The 19,391-nt window shown below is 34.9% G+C and overlaps 3 protein-coding genes across 3 annotated transcripts; 1 reads left to right on the top strand and 2 right to left on the bottom strand.

Annotated features, from left to right (window-relative positions):
* The first annotated feature begins 820 nt into the window (after window positions 1-820).
* LOC145157420 (F-box/kelch-repeat protein At5g60570-like) lies at window positions 821-2,787 on the top strand. The gene has a single exon (XM_079076463.1). It carries the CDS (start codon window positions 1,518-1,520, stop codon window positions 2,622-2,624), a length of 1,107 nt encoding a protein of 368 aa, XP_078932589.1. The 5' UTR covers window positions 821-1,517; the 3' UTR covers window positions 2,625-2,787.
* Window positions 2,788-5,743: 2,956 nt separating this feature from the next.
* On the bottom strand, window positions 5,744-7,842 carry LOC145157414 (uncharacterized). Its single transcript, XM_079076457.1, has 2 exons — window positions 7,728-7,842; window positions 5,744-7,505 (listed from the first exon to the last, which is right to left on the bottom strand). The coding sequence occupies exon 2, from the start codon at window positions 7,289-7,291 to the stop codon at window positions 5,966-5,968; it is 1,326 nt and encodes a 441-aa protein (XP_078932583.1). The 5' UTR covers window positions 7,292-7,505; window positions 7,728-7,842; the 3' UTR covers window positions 5,744-5,965.
* A 1,738-nt stretch (window positions 7,843-9,580) lies between these two features.
* Window positions 9,581-19,067, bottom strand: LOC145119794 (uncharacterized). The gene is made up of 4 exons (XM_079055539.1): window positions 18,362-19,067; window positions 18,194-18,293; window positions 10,140-10,222; window positions 9,581-10,071 (listed from the first exon to the last, which is right to left on the bottom strand). Exons 1-4 carry the CDS (start codon window positions 19,065-19,067, stop codon window positions 9,581-9,583), a joined length of 1,380 nt encoding a protein of 459 aa, XP_078911665.1.
* Window positions 19,068-19,391: the final 324 nt, after the last annotated feature.

Raw genomic sequence — 19,391 nt, 5'->3', positions numbered from 1 at the left:
TATATAGTTTTCTTTTAGTTATATATCTAAATGTCAATTAATGTTATTTTATATTGCCATCTAGCTTATAAATTATTTTTGAGATTTTTTAATTTGTACCCTAAGAGCAAACATAATAAACATTAATTATGAAAAATATTACAATAATTAAATGTGAAATGTATTAATTATATGAAATATTTTTAATTGAAAATATAAAATATGTTAATTATAAAGAATATTTTATATAATTAATACACTTCACAATTAATTATAATAATATTTCTAATAGTTAATGCTTTTTATATGTATCCTTAAAATATATATTAAAAAATCTCATTATTTTTTATCAAATATTATTAATTTATAAACTAACATATTATTAGCTATCAACTAGTTATTTAGGTCAAACATAACCTAAGATTAATTTTCTAAAACAAAAGATTATGTTATCAGATTTTTCAAACATGTCAGTTTTCTAAGAAAATTAGAATTTATTAAGAAAAAGATTTCATTGTGTAAAAGTTTTGTTTAAGGTAAGCAAGTTAGATTTTTTAGCAATTTTTACATTTAAAGTAGGATCAAGCTAGGGTCAATAATGACAACCCATTATTACTTGAATATGTATGGTTTTAAAGTGACCCACGTGGCTTTGTTATAAAAAAGGATAAAAAGAGAAAGAAATATTACTTTTATTGTTGGATTTTATAACATGCTTCAGACTATTACCTAAAAAAGTATAAAGGACTTAATTTATAATAAATGAAACTTAAGGGGGTTTAACAGAACATTTTGTCAAACGACAAAACCCCTTTTCACTTTCAGTCCATTTTCTCTCTCAACAAGTTTCAGTTTTTCTTAGTTATAAGAAAACGTACCATTTTATCCTTCTTCAATCCGTCTGTCTCACACAGAATCACACATATCTGTAGGATTCCTTTCGGTTTCCGGCGAGATGTCTGCGCATGAACAGTTATCTCCGGCGTCTCCGCCTGCCTGACATCCGACTCCGAGATCAGATTTTTTTATCAGCTCCGGTGACACTCTAATCGCCGGGATCTGTCATCGTTCTACGGTTAGATTCTAATGTTTCATGCCACTTCTCTATTTTGATCTCGGTTATTCCAACATCTGATTTTAATTCGCTATATTCAAAAAATTGAGTGAAAGGTTTTAAGCTTTTCATGGATTTTGATTGATTGAAGAGGCCGAATTGATGTGTATTGCCTTAGTTGCTTTCCTCTGTCTGATTTCCGGTGAGTTTCGTTTGGGGCTTTTTCAGGAAATTATGATTGGCCTAAATTAACGGATAGGATGAAGAATAGTTGGAAAGATCAAATTTGGATTTTAGTTTGTTGAGATGATGACGTATAGTAGTGTTTCAAACTTCAGGCTTTGATTTTGTGTAGCTAACTTGTTCGCCTTTAGAATAATTTAGTTTGCACAGATGGATCATGAGCAAAATCGTTAAGATTCCAACAGAAGTTGCTAAGTACTTTTCATAAGATCAAACAACTTCTTCTCAGTTCTCAGGAAACATGAACAACGAGAGAGGAGATTTCCAATTCTTCCATAGTCGACTGAATCAAACCTCCAATGATTCTCTTCTTCCTGGACTATACGACGATGTAGCCCTAATTTGTCTAGCCTGGGCTTGTAGATTCGATTACGCTTCACTCTCCTGCTTAAACATCCGATTCAATTCCCTCATGAAAACAGGCTACCTCTACGAGCTACGAAAGCAACTAGGAATCATAGAGCATTGGGTATACATGGTGTGCGATCCCAGAGGTTGGGAAGCATTCGATCCAATCACCAAAAACTGGATGAGGCTTCCCAAAATCCCTTGTGATGAATGTTTCAACCACGCAGATAAAGAATCATTAGCTGTAGGGAGTGAATTGTTAGTTTTCGGGCGTGAACTATTCGAATTTGCTATATGGAAATACAGCTTAATCCATAGAAACTGGGTGAAATGCGAAGGAATGATTCACCCCAGGTGTCTATTCGCGTCAGGAAGCTTAGGAACAATCGCCATTGTTGCAGGAGGTAGTGATCAAAACGGAAACATTCTAAAATCTGCTGAGTTATACGATTCATTAACAGGTAGATGGGAAATGCTTCCAAACATGCACTCCCCTAGAAGATTATGTTCAGGTTTTTTCATGGATGGAAAGTTTTATGTAATAGGAGGAATGACAAGCCCTAATGATTCATTAACCTGTGGTGAAGAGTTTGACCTCAAACTCAAAAAATGGAGGAAAATTCCGGGCATGTACCCGAATGTAAACCGGGCAGCCCAAGCTCCACCACTTGTAGCGGTTGTTGATAATGAGTTATATGCAGTTGAGTACTTAAGCAATATGGTTAAGAAATATGATAAGATTAAGAACTTATGGGGTGTTTTGGGTAGACTTCCAGTTAGGGCTGACTCATCGAATGGTTGGGGGTTAGCTTTTAGGGCTTGTGGGGATGAACTTTTGGTGGTGGGTGGACAAAGGGGTGGACCAGAAGGTGAAGCTATAGTGATTAATTCATGGTGCCCTAAATCTGGGGTTAAAAATGGTATTTTGGATTGGAAGATTCTTGGTGTTAAAGAACATGCTGGTGTCTTTGTTTACAATTGCGCTGTCATGGGTTCTTAAACTTATCTCCAAATCTTCAAACCCTAATTACAGGTTTTTAGTCACCCTTTGAACTTATCTGATTAACTTTTTCTTTTCTTTTCTTTTTTTTTAATTTATTTTCGTTTGTGTACTTTTATTTGTGGTAATAAATTGGAAAAAAGGTATATTGTTTTGAGGTGTATCATGATTCATGTATGTTACTACTTACTAGATTTTTAGAGTTAAGGAGTTAAGGGTAGATTTGGAATAGTGATGAATTAGTTTTGAAGCAAAGGGGAAAAGGGTAGGGGTAGGGGTAGGGGTAGGGGGGTGGGGTATGATTGAAGTCAAAAAGAGGTGATTGGGTGTTTGGGCAGCAAAGTTTTTGTAGTTATTGAATGGAACATGTGGAGGGGGTTTAAAAGAGCCCCTATGGCCCACCAAATTGTCCTTCATATGGCAAATATTAGCTGTGTTTTGACAGTTCATCTTTACTCAGATGAAAGAAAACTCATTCCTTTTATGGAATCATGTAGGCCCTTTTTTTATTTCTTTTTTTAATATTCCTATAATCTTATCCCATATTTTTATAATTAGTCAATAGATATTTATTTGCATTATATATGTAGGTAAAAAACTAAAAATGGTGAATAGTGAATAGGTAATGTTGTCTGAATCCATTATATTGTGTATGATTTGAGGAATAAAAAAACATATCTAGATTGAATTGTTGGATTTTATTATGTATTTAATTTAATGGGAAACTTGTATTATAATAATCGAATTTGGAACATGTGGGCATGATGGTGGGTTAGAAAATGAGTTTGAAGTGGGCCAAGTTGTTCTGGCTCGGGTTTTTTATTTATGATTAGAGGGCAAAGTGGTTAGTGGCACCCGGCAATGAGTGGTTACTATCATGGATAAGACAAAAGAAATAGGAGGGGTAGGAATGACTTTTCAAATGTTTTGAAAGACTCTAAACGAATCCAACTTTTTAAGGGGTGTTTTTGACATTTTGTAAATCACATGGGCTTCGTTGGCCCAACAGCTGAGATGGGACGTAAATCTTTAATCTTGAGTAGACAATCTACATGTGATTCTAGCCTTTGTGGACGACTAGACGTTGACATTCATTTCAAATTTATATTTTGGACTTCATATTTCTAAAAGAATTAATTATTGGAGTATGAATATCACTATTAAATGGCATGAAGCGGACCTTAGACAGCGACAAATTATCATATTCAAATTTACTGTTGTATAATTTAATTCGTGTGAAAAATCAATGGGTTAAAGTTTTTGATTATGGGCCGGCTGTCAATAAATATATTGTTAACTTTAATACCAAAGGTTACACTTAAATTAACATGAAGTTTTGACTTCCATTAAACATTACGATAATGATTCGTTTACATCTTGTATTATCTTTAGTATATTGTTTGTTAGTTGTTATTGTTTGATTTTATCAGCATAACAAATGAAGAAACCGCGAAAATAAAATAAAAATAAAATTAAAAAACCGAAATCGAAAAAAACCGATGGTTTAGATTTTCTAAAATTAAAAATGAACTATTACTTTTTGGTTTCGGTTTTACCTTATCAATTTACCCCTAATTTAATATAGTTTGTTTACTAAACGGATTACAAACTAAAGATATATTTTGATATTTATAAATAAGATTTTGTTTGTTTGTTAACCACCACTTGATACAATTATATATTGGTTAGGTTTAATTCAAAAGTTATAAATATATATTTTATTAATTATAAGAATAAGAATGTCCATCTAAAAACTATGATATAATCTCTAATTTTGTCTAAATCAAAGGATGTCCATGGGCACCCTAAATCGGTGTAGCATTGCCTTTGTATATCCTAAATATAATAACTATTCATTATAATATTATGTAATTATAAGTATATAAAAATGTGTTCTAAATATAATTTTGTTATTTAACAAATGTCATTTTAATAAAATAAATCCTAATTCAAATTAATAATATAAAACAATTAACTGTTATAGATTTTTAATAATATATTTTAATTTTTTTACCTAAAAATATATAAAAAAAAATAAGTAAAAAGATAATAATTAAATATATATTAAAGATTTGTTTTGGTGTAAATAATGGTATAGGATTAAAGCTGAAATACTATTTGACTATTTTATATTATGTAAAAAAAATGATATATGGTTAGAAATAGTCTAAGTCATAAGATATTTTATTTAAGAGTGAAATGAATAAACATAATATTTTGCTATACAATACTTAAAAGCTGTCACTTTCCTCACAAATTATAATTATGATAATATTTTAGTAATATTTGAATGCTTAAAATGTTCTCTAGATATAAAATCAATGTTTACATTAAAAATACTTTATAGAGGACAAATAAATAATTTTAGACTTGAATCTTACTAATTAATAATTTTAAAAAAAAATCAATAGTTAGGACTACAATGTGGTTTAATTACAAAATTTTCGAATACAAGTATACAACTTTTTTTCTCTCGAAAAACTAGAATTTAAAGCTGAAAATGCTAAAACTACTTTGTCTATTTATGTTATGAACAATCTGTTTAAAACCACTCATTCCTACTTGCTGTGCGATTCCTTTTTCCTTTTTTAACATACGCTTTATACGTCCAAGTCCATTTCCTTTTTACTTTAATTAAATAAAAACAGAAATTTTCAAAAATTAAAACAAAAACAAAATTCAATAACTTTTACTTTCCAACTAGAAGTTTAAATGAATACGTACAAGCAATATGTTAGACCTCCATATTTTCTTTGACATCTATTATTCTTATTCGAGAAATTAAATATCTTCCTACCTTTTGATCCTATTAATCCTCCTACCCATTTAAATGATGACATGTGTCATATTAGTATCCTAAAATATCATTAAATGAACATTAAATGTTACACATGTCATCATTTCATTGGGTAGGAGGATATGTACGAACAAAGAGTAGGAGGATATTTAATTTCTCTATTCTATTTTATCATTTTGAGAATTCGAGAATTGAGATTCAGACAAATGTCTGGGCCTTAGGACACAAAAACCCAGCCCAAACTAACTTGGTGCATAAACAAGTAGAGTTTGATGGGCTAAAAAAGGTAAACTCATCACTCATCACACATGTGAGAAAACTATTTTGTTATTAAAACATAAAAGAATAAACTGTCTTTTAATGAATCCACTTAAAATGATTTGTTATGATAATATAATCACATACAAAAAAATCCCGAATCCACACCTACAAAACAATGTTCTTATCGTCTGATATCAGATGACCGGTATACAGATGAACTATATACAGACATAGACATAGACAGTCATCAGATATCAAATATCAACGATAGAAAGACTTCGAATTATTCACCATACAACAAGAAACAACCATTTTTAAGCAACCGGCCTTCGGTGAACAAAAACACCAGCATTCTAAGACCATTAAAAAGGCTCAAACAATCCTTGCATCTACTATTCCCACAATCAACACCATCCAAACATCGAATAAACATCTCATCAACACCACAAATCGCTCCACTTTCAAATAACTCAAACAACACTTTGATATGTGTAACCCCTGCATTCATCATAAGCACCACAAAATCCCCATCTTTTGCAGTCTCCTTAAACCAGTTAATAAACTCAAATCGTTCTTCATGCAATGGAGCTTCAAGATAATCACCATTGTCAACACTAGTACCAATCTTTTCATCATCTTCAACAAGACCCGGATGATAAACAAATGTCACACCACGCTTTTTCACATAATTAGAAAAAGCAGACACGTTATGATCAACTACAAACACATTGAATTCCTTTTGATCGATTGGATAATTAGCTTCAAATTCCGATTCGTATGTCCCCATGTTGATGTAAATCAACCTGTTTCTTGATGAAACGTTCATGAATTTTGGCAAGTAAGAAACCTCGTTGAATTTTCGATCCATGAGAGGCTCGATGTGTTGCATGTACGGTTTGTTTTTGGAAATGGATGAGCATTCGTTTGGGAGCTTATAATATTTGAAAAATTCGACATTATCTAAACGTTTCTTGAACACGATCAGTGCAAATGATCCGATTCCACAAACATGGAGGATTTCAGACCTTCTCAAGAGTAATGAAACAGGTGTAGCGGATCTTACCAGGCTACCCATGTTGAAGGTGGAGAAACGTACAAGCATGGCGGAAATACCACCAGGTTTTAGAACGCGTTCGATTTCTAGAACGAGAAGAGGTGGAATGGGAACCTTATGGTAGATTCTACACATGATGAAATCGAAAGAGTTTGTTTTGAAGTCGAGTTCATGATCGATTGGATTCTGGAAAATCGATGAGATTCGAAATGCGTTGGTGATTCCTAATTCTCGAAGTGTTAACAAATCTGAATCTGAACCCTCGCCTATGGATAATGTTCGTGAATCGAGGCTAATCATCTCCTTGTTTATCAACTCTTCGATCACACCACGAGTCAGATTCTTCGTGTGTAGATATCGAAACAGGTTGAGATCCAACGAACATTTATCGAAATTCTCGAAGATCGGTTCATTCGTTCGAATTTCATACGCCATACGACTGATACGAGTGAATGAAACGATAACAATAGCCAACATAAAACATAAACTCCCTAGAATCAATCGCCTTGTTAATGCCACGCGAATCAGTTGCCATTTTAAGGCTTTGAAATCCATTTCGAAATATGTTGTGATCGATTGAAGTAAGACGTGTAGAAGTTACGAAAAATCAAAGAGCGACAAAAACTGGAGTGATTTAGCGAGTACAAAACCTGGAAGAGGTGTGATTTCCACCCACGAGTAATACCGTTGAAGTTTGTAACCCTAACCATGCCTTCATCGGACTCCTCCTCACCATCGTCGTTTCGAATAGTTTCTGAACCATCGTAAACTGAAAATCGAAAACCTACATTATTGAATTTGGAAAAATGGAATCTTTACGTGTTAATTTAACAAGGAAATCGGTTTGAATTTGAGGAAGAAGAAGAAGGTATATAGGAGTAATGGCGATGTGGAAAGCGAGGGAGTTTAATGTGGAAGCGGGAATCATGGGCCTTCACTCACATCCCAATAAACAAGGTGTGAATCGCTCATATTTGCCTGGTTGACTCACCAGTAGTACTATGTTGGACAGTTGGACTTGAGGTGAAGAAATTAATAAACGTCCTTGCGTGATAATCTAAAACGTTGATCATGTCATAGCAAGATGTAAGTAGTCAAGATAGATCTGAACATATTTTGATATTGATATATGCTTTTGTTTTAGTCGGAGTCTAATCTTTATAAAGAAACATAAGTGTTTGAGTGTTTGAAGGATGATACGATCCATGCCTTGTAGGCTTGTACTCAACACATACAATGGTTGTTGAAGGGATAAATGATATGAGTTTTCAGAGTCAATAAAATAATGATGGAAAGCATAGACTGGCGAGTCTTCGGGTTGACATTATGTATAATTGACATGTTGTTAGACGTAGCCCTTTACTTGTATTATGATCAAAGTGTTCTTGATTTACAGAACTGGAGAATTGTTGGAGTTATATGTACATGACACACTAATGTCGGTGGCAACATCATCTAAATGCATTTGGCCGCAAACGTATATCAAACGGAAAATGACTTATAAGCCCAATGAAGTTTTTAAACCGTTCAAAAAACTTAATCATGTTTTGTCTGTTTAAGAAAACCCAACGAACTTAACGTTTTGTCTAAAAAAAAGCCTAACTAACTTACACTTTCGTTCACTTCTCATTTAGGGTCAACCGGCTAATGAAAGTCAACGAATGACATAGATTATGACGTGTAATTAAATATCGGAAAATGACTTGTAAGACCAACGAAGTTTCAAAACCCTTCAAAAAAACCTCAAGCATGTTTTGTTTGTTGAAAAAAACCCAACGGACTTACGCTTTTGTTCAATCCTCATTAGAGACAACCAGATTCATTAGGTATACAACTAGTTGACAAATGACATGACATTATATTTAATGAAATGGAATAAGCATATTAGAATTGCCTTTTATATATCAATTTAGGGCTTGGAGAAGAGAAAAACGAACATCGTCTGTGTTTGATCTCTTGTAATAACTACTTCTTGTTCTTCCTCTCAATCGTTGATGTCCAACTCAAGATCTACAAAGAAGATATTTGATGATGAAAACCCTTGTGGATGTGGACGCCCTTCTTGGATTTGGACATCTAGAACGGAGGATCATCCAAAGAAAAAAGTTCAGGGCTTGTTCGAACAGATGAGTAAGGTGGTGTTTGTTTTGGAAGTGGTCAAATGTCTTTTGTCTTTTTCCATGTCTGCGGAAGAAGACGTGGACTAAAAGTCTTTTTTTATGTATTCATACAAAAAGTCTTAATGCAAAAAGATTGTTTGTTTTTTAATTATAATAAACTAAAATTTAAGAGATCTTGTAATAAAGGAAATCAATTAACCATATTTTTTTTCTCATAATTCACGGTGGTTTTTAATAAATTGAAAATCTAACCATTTAATAATATTTACGAACAATTTAATAGAATTATAGTATTTTGTAAGCAAATATTAGATAATATGAAAAAGCAACATAAAAAAACAAATTAAATTTTTTCTTAATAAGAATTGTATACTTACACATTGCCATCCGATTTGCATTAATTTTCATTGTTCAACAACAAAACCGATCTTTAAAATTAATGTTGAAACAACCAAAGCCCAAATGCTAAAAACTCAACATCTCATACATTACTAATCTATTAAAATTTATATTTGACTCAAACTTTACCAATAACAATTTCATACAATTTCAAACATATAATACTTTTTAAAACATTAGATAAACTATATATATTTCGATTCAAACTCGAAGGTTGTTTACTCATTAAAGTTGATATTTTTAAAAACATAAAGGATTGTTTCGATGATTGTCTTACAATGTTAAAACTAAATTCACAAAACTAACATATTTTTTATGAAATCATTCATTCTACATTTCCCATTAACTGGTCAGCAATTTGATCTCGTAGATAAACCATATATTCCCGGTCTCTTGCACTTCCATGTGGTTGTACCTCATTCATGTCATCCTCTTCCTCCTCCTCCTCATCATCATCATCATCTTGTACATTGTTGCTTTGAAGTGATATATCGACTTGATTATATTGAGAAAAATACTCATCACTTAATCCCTCTTTTCTTATATAATTATGAAGCGCAAAACATGCAATGGCGATGTTTCTTTGTGTAACCAATGGAAATGGCGTCATTCTCTTCAATATAGGGAAACGTGCTTTCAAGACACCAAAAGCACGTTCAATGACATTTCGAAGTTTTGCATGTGAGTGATTAAATTTTTCTTTGCTGGTTAATGCACGTCTTCGATGAAAATCTCCAAGCCAATACCGCACATTACGATAAGGAGCCATAAATCCTCGGGTGTGTGTATATGCAGCATCACAAAGATAATACTTATCTGTAAATATAATGAAATAATTAATTTAAAAAAAAAGTAGAAATATTAAAATGAAAATGTAAACAAACCTGGCGGTGGAAATGGGAATGGTGCATCTCGATCTGCTAAAGCTTCAGATAATATTCTTGAATCATGTGCTATCCCTTCCCAACTATAATTGGTATGTACTTGAATTGATAGCAGCACAGTCCTTTTGGGTTGCCCTCAACCTAGCAACTGGACAAGGAAATTATGAAAGGAGAGATATTAATTTATAAGATTAATAAATTAATATATATATATATATATATATATATATATATATATAAATGATTTATTAATATGTTAATGGATTAATATATTAATTAGAAATCATTATGTTTAATTAATTGTTAGCCAGAAATTAATCAGAATTGATTTTGGGGTTAAAAGAATTAATTATAAAGTGCAGGGACTAGTTTGCAATTAACTGATAGTTGAATGGAAGGATCCAGAACTCCCTTGGAAGGGGGTGGATGAAAACCCTAGGGGAAACCCTAGAGAATTCGTCCAAGGGGTCCAAGATAAGGCCTTGGGTCTTGCTTAGGCCCTAAGCAAAGGATAACTAGGGTTTTCCCTAAACCCTAGTTCCCTCAACTATTTAAGGAGCCTCCTGGCTCACATTTTGTGGACTGATTTCTTTGGAAGAAACCCTAAGGCCGAAATTGCATACTCTCTCCATCCTCTCTCCTCCAAGTTTCCTTCTTGCTAGTTCTTGGGTGTGATTCCATTAGAGGCATTACATTTGTGGTGCTAAGCTTCCAAGAAGATCAAGATCAAGATCAAGAGGATTATCAATTGTTTGCTATAACAATTGAAAGGTATGTAACTCCTAAACCCTAGTTTGTTAATTTCGAAATTAGCCTCTCTCCTCTAGGGTTCTTGTTTTGCAATTCAAAGTTATATGTTCAATAGTTAAAACATAGATCCAAAGTAGGTTGCATGTGAACTTAGGAATTGTTTTCTAGTTTATTTGTTTTACCTAAAACCCATCAGTGGTATCAGAGCCATTGTTGTTTTAAATTGAATTGCTACAATTGTTGAATTGCAAATTAGGGTTTATAGCTATTAAACCCTAAAGGCCAAAATTTTCGATTTCTAGGGTTTTGGATCAAAGGGTTTTTTCGAAAACCCTAGCCTCCAAAGAACCCTAATCGAAATTAGGGTTAGGGTTTTGAAAACCCTAGCCTCCTCCCTTGTAAATTTCGAAATTTGCTTAGAAGTTTTAGGGTTTCTTGTTTTGGATAATTGTTGCTTAATTAGATTAATTGGATAATTATCCTTACCCTATTTTTCGAAATTTAGAGGGATAAGGATTAGGATTAAATTAATGGATTAATTTAATTAGATAATCCTTACAAGATTTAATAATTTGATTAATAGTTAATTAAAAGATAAATATTAAATCTAGTTAATTGGTTTATTTAAATTTAAATTTAATAGCTTAAATTTCGAAATTTATAAACCCTTGAAGTTTTAAAATGTTTTAAAACACACCTTATATATATTATAATTAAAAGTTTAATATTATATATGTATAAGAACATGGTCAGTCAAATCGCTAGTATGCCTCATTCACGAAGCTAATCTATAAGGGGGGTATAAGGAAACTGCCTATAAAATGGTAGTTGAATGGGTGTCCACTCTCACCCACCGCTTCCTTGATTAGTGGAGGGTCGTTAGCAGAACGGATTTGATAGGACAACTACTTCTCATTAAAAGTATAATGATATTAAAGAAAGTACTAGAACATTATTTTCAAAATCCCAACTCTAGTTACTTTAGGAAAAATATGAAAAGTATGCTAATCCATGAAATTGCACATTATGCTTTATTGGTCGTTAGTGGAGCGTGTGTGGTTAACCAGCACACTAAAAGGCACTAATAAAGAGTAGTGATGGGTATCTCATAATTGTCATTTTGATGGAGCGTGTGTGGTTTACCAGCACATCAATAGTTAATGATAAAGACAATGAGGTTACCAAGCACATTTGCATGGTTATTCACATCTTGTTTGTAATCCTCGGCATCCCAGTCACAAATAGAAGAGCATAATTTGAGATTAAAACATGCCATTGAATAGTTTCAATGTATCTCAAAAGAATTAGGAATTTCACTTCGTTTGTTTCGTCTAATGGTGGAATTGGTGAATCGTCATTCACCTACCTTTATGAAATTTGCACTTGGATCTCGGCATCCCATTTCTAAGTTGTGAATCTTCATAGTTGGATCCTAACCTTGATATTATATCTTTGGGTTATTCTATTAAGGTATCTTGAAATCTAACTAAAACTTTCTTTCTTGAAAGATGTCTACTCCTGGAAACACTTCTGCTTCATCCTCCTCCAACCAGAACTTCTCTTTGCTCAATATCTGCTCCAAAGTCGTTATGGATGGCTCAAACTATAACGATTGGATGCGCAACATCAAGATGGCTCTTCGTTTCGAGAACAAAGAATATGTTCTTGAAAAGGAGCTCAAAGAGCTTGATGAGAATGAAGCTACTCCTGAAGATCTTGCTGCCTACAAGAAACATTACGATGATGCTACCAAAGTGGCATGCATCATGGTGGCAACTATGTCCCCAGAACTGCAGAGGTACTATGAGGACTACTGGCCTTTCGAGATGAACAAGGACCTTATGGAAAAGTACCATAAGCGAGCTCGTCAAGAAAAGTTCGAAGTAGTCAAGTCACTCATGGCTTGCAAGATGAAGGATGGGGAGTCGGTAGTGTCACATGTGCAAAGAATGCAACGCTACATAGAGCGTTTGGTCAAGCTCAATATTCACTTTGATGAGGAATTGGCCATTGACATGGTCTTGAACTCACTTCCTGAATGTTATGGTCAGTTTATTCTAACTTACCATTTGAACAATACTGAGCAGACCTTGGCCCAATTGCACAACTTGTTGCAGACAGCTGAGGCAGGGATGAAGGGTAAAAGTATACCCTCCACACCTACGAGTGCCCCTGTTTTGGCTATTGGACAGGGAAAGGGGAAAAAGAGGAAAGGTCCTCCCAAGCAAAACTGGAAGAGCAAGGCTCAAGCTGGGTCATCTAGTAATGGCCCAAAGGCTAAGCCCAATGGTTCCACTCCCCATGTTTCTGATCCAAAAGAGGCAGTTTGCTTTTACTGCAACCAAAAGGGGCATTGGAAGAGATCTTGCCCACAATATCTGCAAGATATCAAGGATGGCAAAGTGAAGCCATCTTCGGCAGGTATTTACACTATTTCTGCTAATAACTCATTATCTTCTCGTTCATGGGTCCTTGATACAGGATGTGGTTTTCATATCTGTTCTGATTTGCAGGGTCTAAAGGAAAGTGAGGAGATAGAGCGAGGAAGGATAAACCTGATCATGGGAAACAGAAAGTCTTCACCAGTAACCAAGATCGAAGTTTATCAGCTTCTGCTTAGTAATGATGTTAGATTAGATTTAATAAATTGTTGCTATTCGTCTGAGATGACGAGAAACATTATTTCATTTCATGCATTGTTCAGACAAGGTTTTACATATTCTTTTAATGATTTGAATGGTTCAATTTCTGTTTATAAGAATGGTGTTTTTATGTTTGAAGCTTTGCCTTGTAATGGTGTGTATGAAACAGTGACTTGTGTTGATAGCCTAGGAAATAGTGTACTTAATATTGACTTGTCTAATAGTGTAGACAAGGCATGCTTGTGGCATTGTCGTCTTGGACACATTAACAAGAAACGCATAGCCCAACTCCAAAAGGATGGAGTGTTGGAATCATTTGACCTAAAGTCAGATGATATGTGTGAATCTTGTCTTTTGGGAAAGATGACAAAATCACCATTCACAGGGTCTTGTGAAAGAGGTGAAGGTATGTTGGATCTCATACACACAGATGTGTGTGGGCCCTTCAGATCAACTACAAGAGATGCTAATCGATTCTATGTGACTTTCACTGCCGATTATAGCAGATATGGATATATCTACTTGATCAAGCATAAGTCAGAAACTTTTGAAAAGTTCAAAGAGTTTAAGCATGAAGTCGAAAATCAATTGGGCAGAAAGATAAAGATACTTAGATCCGATAGAGGCGGGGAGTATCTTAGTATCGAGTTCAACGACTATCTGAAAGAATGTGGGATAGTCTCACAATTGACTCCTCCTAGGACACCACAATTAAATGGTGTAGCTGAGAGGCGCAATCGAACCTTGTTAGACATGGTTCGTTCTATGATGAGTCGGGCTTCGCTTCCTATTCACTTCTGGGGGTATGCCTTAGAGACAGCCGCCCACATCCTCAATCTTGTCCCTACAAAGAAGGTTGCCAAAACACCTCATGAAATGTGGACAGGGAAAGTTCCCTCGTTAGCACATATTAAAGTCTGGGGTTGTGAAGCTTTCGTAAGACGAGAGACTCACGACAAGCTAGCAGCTAGAAGTGAGAAATGTGTTTTCATTGGTTACCCAAAGCAGTCTTTTGGATATTTGTTCTACAGGCCTAGTGAGAACGTGGTCTTTGTAGCACGAAGAGGAGTCTTTCTTGAAAGAGAGCTCATATTCAAAAAGGACAGTGGGAGCACTATTGACCTTGAAGAAATTCAAGAGTCAGCCAATGAAGGAACCTTAGATGACACTAGCATTCAACCAGAGGAAACAGTTCCTGTTGAACCAATTGATAACTCATTACCTCTTAGAAGATCCACTAGGGTGAGTGTGCCACCTGAGTTGTATGGTTTTCATATTACTTCAGATGGTGACACATTCATAAGTGACAGAACACTGGTAAACTTAGATGAACCAGTCACTTATAAGGAAGCAATGGTAGGCCCAGAGGCTTCCAAGTGGAAAGAGGCAATGGACAGCGAGATTAAGTCCATGTATGACAACCAAGTTTGGAATTTGGTTGATAGTGCACCAGGTCGCAAGACAGTTGGGTGCAAATGGATCTTCAAGAAGAAGACAGACATGGATGGGAATGTGCACACATTCAAAGCTCGACTGGTTGCAAAAGGTTTCACTCAAACCCCAGGGGTTGACTATGATGAGACCTTCTCACCAGTAGCTAAGATTAAATCTATTAGGATATTGCTCGCCATAGCTGCCTTCCATGATTATGAAATCTGGCAGATGGATGTCAAAACTGCTTTCCTTAATGGGAAGTTGGCTGAAGATGTTTACATGAGTCAGCCAGAGGGTTTTGTTGATGCAAAGTTCCCCAATAGAGTGTGCAAGCTTGAGAAATCCATTTATGGATTGAAACAAGCATCTCGCAGTTGGAATCTTTGCTTCCATGAGAAAGTCAAAGAGTTTGGTTTCTCTAGAAGTGAAGATGAGTTTTGTGTGTATATCAAGGCTAGTGGGAGTATAGTAACTTTTCTGGTGTTATATGTCGATGACATATTACTCATTGGTAACGATGTTCCAACCTTGAAAGAAGTTAAGTCTTGGCTTGGAAAGTGTTTTGCCATGAAAGACCTTGGAGAAGCTGCCTATATTCTTGGGATTAGAATATTGAGAGATAGAAAGAAGAGACTAATTGGACTTAGTCAGAGCACATACTTGGATAAGGTACTAAAGAGGTTTAGTATGGAAAACTCCAAGAAGGGAGAGCTACCTATCCAGAGCAATACCAAATTGAGTAAGACTCAATGCCCGAGTACAGATGTTGAAATGGATGACATGAGTCGTGTACCTTATGCTTCCGCTGTCGGATCGATCATGTACGCTATGACATGTACTCGCCCTGATGTGGCATTTGCTTTGAGCATGGTCAGTCGCTATCAGGGAAACCCAGGTAGAGCTCATTGGATAGCAGTTAAGAATATACTCAAGTATTTGCGAAGGACAAAGGACTGGGTCCTTGTGCTTGGTGGCAGTGATACTTTGAGAGTAGATGGTTACAGTGATGCCAGCTTTCAGACGGATAGAGATAACTTCCGTTCTCAATCAGGCTGGGTATTTTTACTGAATGGAGGAGCAGTTACTTGGAAAAGTTCCAAGCAAGATACGGTGGCTGATTCTACTTGTGAATCAGAGTACATAGCAGCGAGTGAAGCGTCGAAAGAAGCAGCTTGGTTGAGGAACTTCATCGGGGATCTCGGAGTTGTTCCAACCATCCAGGAGCCTATGGAACTGTTCTGCGATAATGAAGGAGCGGTTGCCTTGACAAAGGAACCAAGAGATCATGGTAAGACCAGAAATATCGACAGAAAGTACCATTTCATCAGACATAGAGTAGAAGAAGGCCATCTTATAGTAAAGAGGGTGTCATCTGAATATAACCCAGCAGATCCTCTCACAAAGGGTCTGAGTAGGGCTAAGCATATTCAGCATGCTCGGAGCATAGGACTGAAAGATGATATTAGTTTTAGTAGTTAGATTAGTTTTTTGAAACTTGTAACAAAGTAAATGTAATTGACTTTTGGTGATTAAATAATAAAGTATTATTTATAAGTTTGGCTACTACCTTTTGTCGATTGTTTATTATTGTGTTTCATTTTTGCATGTTTTACTTCCTGAATAATGAGATTATTCAAACTCCACAGTCGCTCGTACTCTTGGAAGTAAGTAGTGAATTAAGACTGTCATGAATTGGATTGCAGATTGTCTAAGGATAGACATGGCAATAGAATTGCTGCAATGTTCATGAGTACTCAGAAATTGAGATTTGAGTATTGGACAAACCCTCGCTCAGAGTATTACTTCATGGAATTCATCACGAGTAATACTGAGACGATAATATCTTATAATCTTGAAACGAAGATATATGAGTTGTAATTTACAAGTCGGTTGTGCATTGGTGATACGAAAACGCATCAGTAACTTGGTGTTATAAAACGTATTGTCATGCATAATTTGATGAGTAAAAGATACAAGCATATGAGTCAACGTTTATTCGTTCCTTTTGCCCTAACAGGAAAAGCGATATATGTGGGCCCCTCGATGATTTGGTGTTGACTTATGTGCTGGGCCCAGCCAGGACTAAATTGATGTGTTCGATTAGAAGTCCTACATCATCACAAATCAGGAATCGGGAAACATAGATTCTGGACAAACAAATTGATTACATTCCATGTCTTTTGTCTGGGGATATCAAGCAGAACGAAGGGTTATATGATCACTTATCTTAGGACACGTAACTGACTGGGTCAGAGTTCGGCAGCAGTTTTTTGGAAGCTACAATTTGCTGGTCAAATTTAGAAGGCATACTAGCAATTATAGTTACAGACTTATCCAAGTGGGAGACTGTTGGATTAGGTGTCTAAGCCCATAACTATAATTGGTATGTACTTGAATTGATAGCAGCACAGTCCTTTTGGGTTGCCCTCAACCTAGCAACTGGACAAGGAAATTATGAAAGAAGAGATATTAATTTATAAGATTAATAAATTAATATATATATATATATATATATATATATATATATATATATATAATGATTTATTAATATGTTAATGGATTAATATATTAATTAGAAATCATTATGTTTAATTAATTGTTAGCCAGAAATTAATCAGAATTGATTTTGGGGTTAAAAGAATTAATTATAAAGTGCAGGGACTAGTTTGCAATTAACTGATAGTTGAATGGAAGGATCCAGAACTCCCTTGGAAGGGGGTGGATGAAAACCCTAGGGGAAACCCTAGAGAATTCGTCCAAGGGGTCCAAGATAAGGCCTTGGGTCTTGCTTAGGCCCTAAGCAAAGGATAACTAGGGTTTTCCCTAAACCCTAGTTCCCTCAACTATTTAAGGAGCCTCCTGGCTCACATTTTGTGGACTGATTTCTTTGGAAGAAACCCTAAGGCCGAAATTGCATACTCTCTCCATCCTCTCTCCTCCAAGTTTCCTTCTTGCTAGTTCTTGGGTGTGATTCCATTAGAGGCATTACATTTGTGGTGCTAAGCTTCCAAGAAGATCAAGATCAAGATCAAGAGGATTATCAATTGTTTGCTATAACAATTGAAAGGTATGTAACTCCTAAACCCTAGTTTGTTAATTTCGAAATTAGCCTCTCTCCTCTAGGGTTCTTGTTTTGCAATTCAAAGTTATATGTTCAATAGTTAAAACATAGATCCAAAGTAGGTTGCATGTGAACTTAGGAATTGTTTTCTAGTTTATTTGTTTTACCTAAAACCCATCAAATCTCCAAGCCAATACCGCACATTACGATAAGGAGCCATAAATCCTCGGGTGTGTGTATATGCAGCATCATAAAGATAATACTTATCTGTAAATATAATGAAATAATTAATTTAAAAAAAAAGTAGAAATATTAAAATGAAAATGTAAACAAACCTGGCGGTGGAAATGGGAATGGTGCATCTCGATCTGCTAAAGCTTCAGATAATATTCTTGAATCATGTGCTATCCCTTCCCAACCAGCCACGACAAACGTAAAAATCATGTTGAAGTCGCATATTGCCAATACATTTTGATAACAATCACCTTTTCCCCTTCCTCTATACAAATGTTGTTTGTCGAGAGGGACAATAGCATGTACCAAAGTTCCATCAAGTGCACCAACCGCTCCTCTGAAAATCCTTCGTAACCTCCTATTATGACGCGGGATGTTTGGATTTGGATTAAAGGAAGTTGGTACTATTATATCCTTTGCGAACACCATCATTTTATCCAATACTTCATAAAAATACTTATGAATCGTTTGTTTTGAGTGTTGAAATCTACGTTTGATGATTACATAACGTTGATTGTGACCAATCATCATCAAGAACATCGCCATCTTCTCTTCAACCGATATATGTTTACTATCCTTTAACCAACTTTTTACTCTAAAATGTGTGCAAAGTCGAACATAAGAATCACGTGACATACGTAAGAGCTCAATGCATTGGTTATTAGTTCCTTGTAATAACTCTAATGTGAATTGATGCCCAGACGTTTTTGAGGTATTATCTCGCATTCTTTTCAAACCTCTTCCCCAAAAAAAGCGAAGATACAAATACATAACAATTAGGAGGCGCAACTTTTTATCGTAATCCATTGTGAACCTGTTAAACCATCAACACTTGTTAAATCCTAATATGCTAAATCAAAAAACATAAGCATTTGTATCATATTCAAAGCACACATTTTGTTTCAAATAAGCATATAATCCTAATACTAGTAATATTTGTGTCAAATAAGTACACAATCATTCAAATGATAGCTCAAACATAAGTTCAAGAAACACATAATTGTTCAAAATGAAAGAAAAAACATAAGCATAAAGACTACTTAAACATCCCTAATGTGGTGCCAGTCATCTTTATCCACCCTTTTAAGACCCCAGGTATCGGTGGCAATGTCATCCATGCCTCTCTCATAT

The sequence above is a fragment of the Lactuca virosa genome, chromosome 1 (assembly GCF_052849685.1).
Source record: "Lactuca virosa cultivar CGN04683 chromosome 1, Lactuca_virosa_CGN04683_v6, whole genome shotgun sequence".
Lineage (NCBI taxonomy): Eukaryota > Viridiplantae > Streptophyta > Magnoliopsida > Asterales > Asteraceae > Lactuca > Lactuca virosa.
The sequence above is the reverse complement of the archived record's forward strand: the minus strand, read 5'-3'. Positions and strand labels throughout refer to the sequence as shown.

What these genes read in the sequence shown, in the direction of transcription:
- LOC145157420 (XM_079076463.1), top strand. Translation starts at nt 1,518, where the DNA reads ATGAACAACGAGAGAGGAGATTTCCAATTCTTCCATAGTCGACTGAAT.
- LOC145157414 (XM_079076457.1), bottom strand. Translation starts at nt 7,291, where the DNA reads ATGGATTTCAAAGCCTTAAAATGGCAACTGATTCGCGTGGCATTAACA.
- LOC145119794 (XM_079055539.1), bottom strand. Translation starts at nt 19,067, where the DNA reads ATGGATTACGATAAAAAGTTGCGCCTCCTAATTGTTATGTATTTGTAT. An exon ending in ATTCCCATTTCCACCGCCAG is followed by an intron (nt 18,294 to 18,361) that starts GTTTGTTTACAT and finishes TTATATTTACAG; the next exon opens with ATAAGTATTATCTTTATGAT. An exon ending in ATTCCCATTTCCACCGCCAG is followed by an intron (nt 10,072 to 10,139) that starts GTTTGTTTACAT and finishes TTATATTTACAG; the next exon opens with ATAAGTATTATCTTTGTGAT.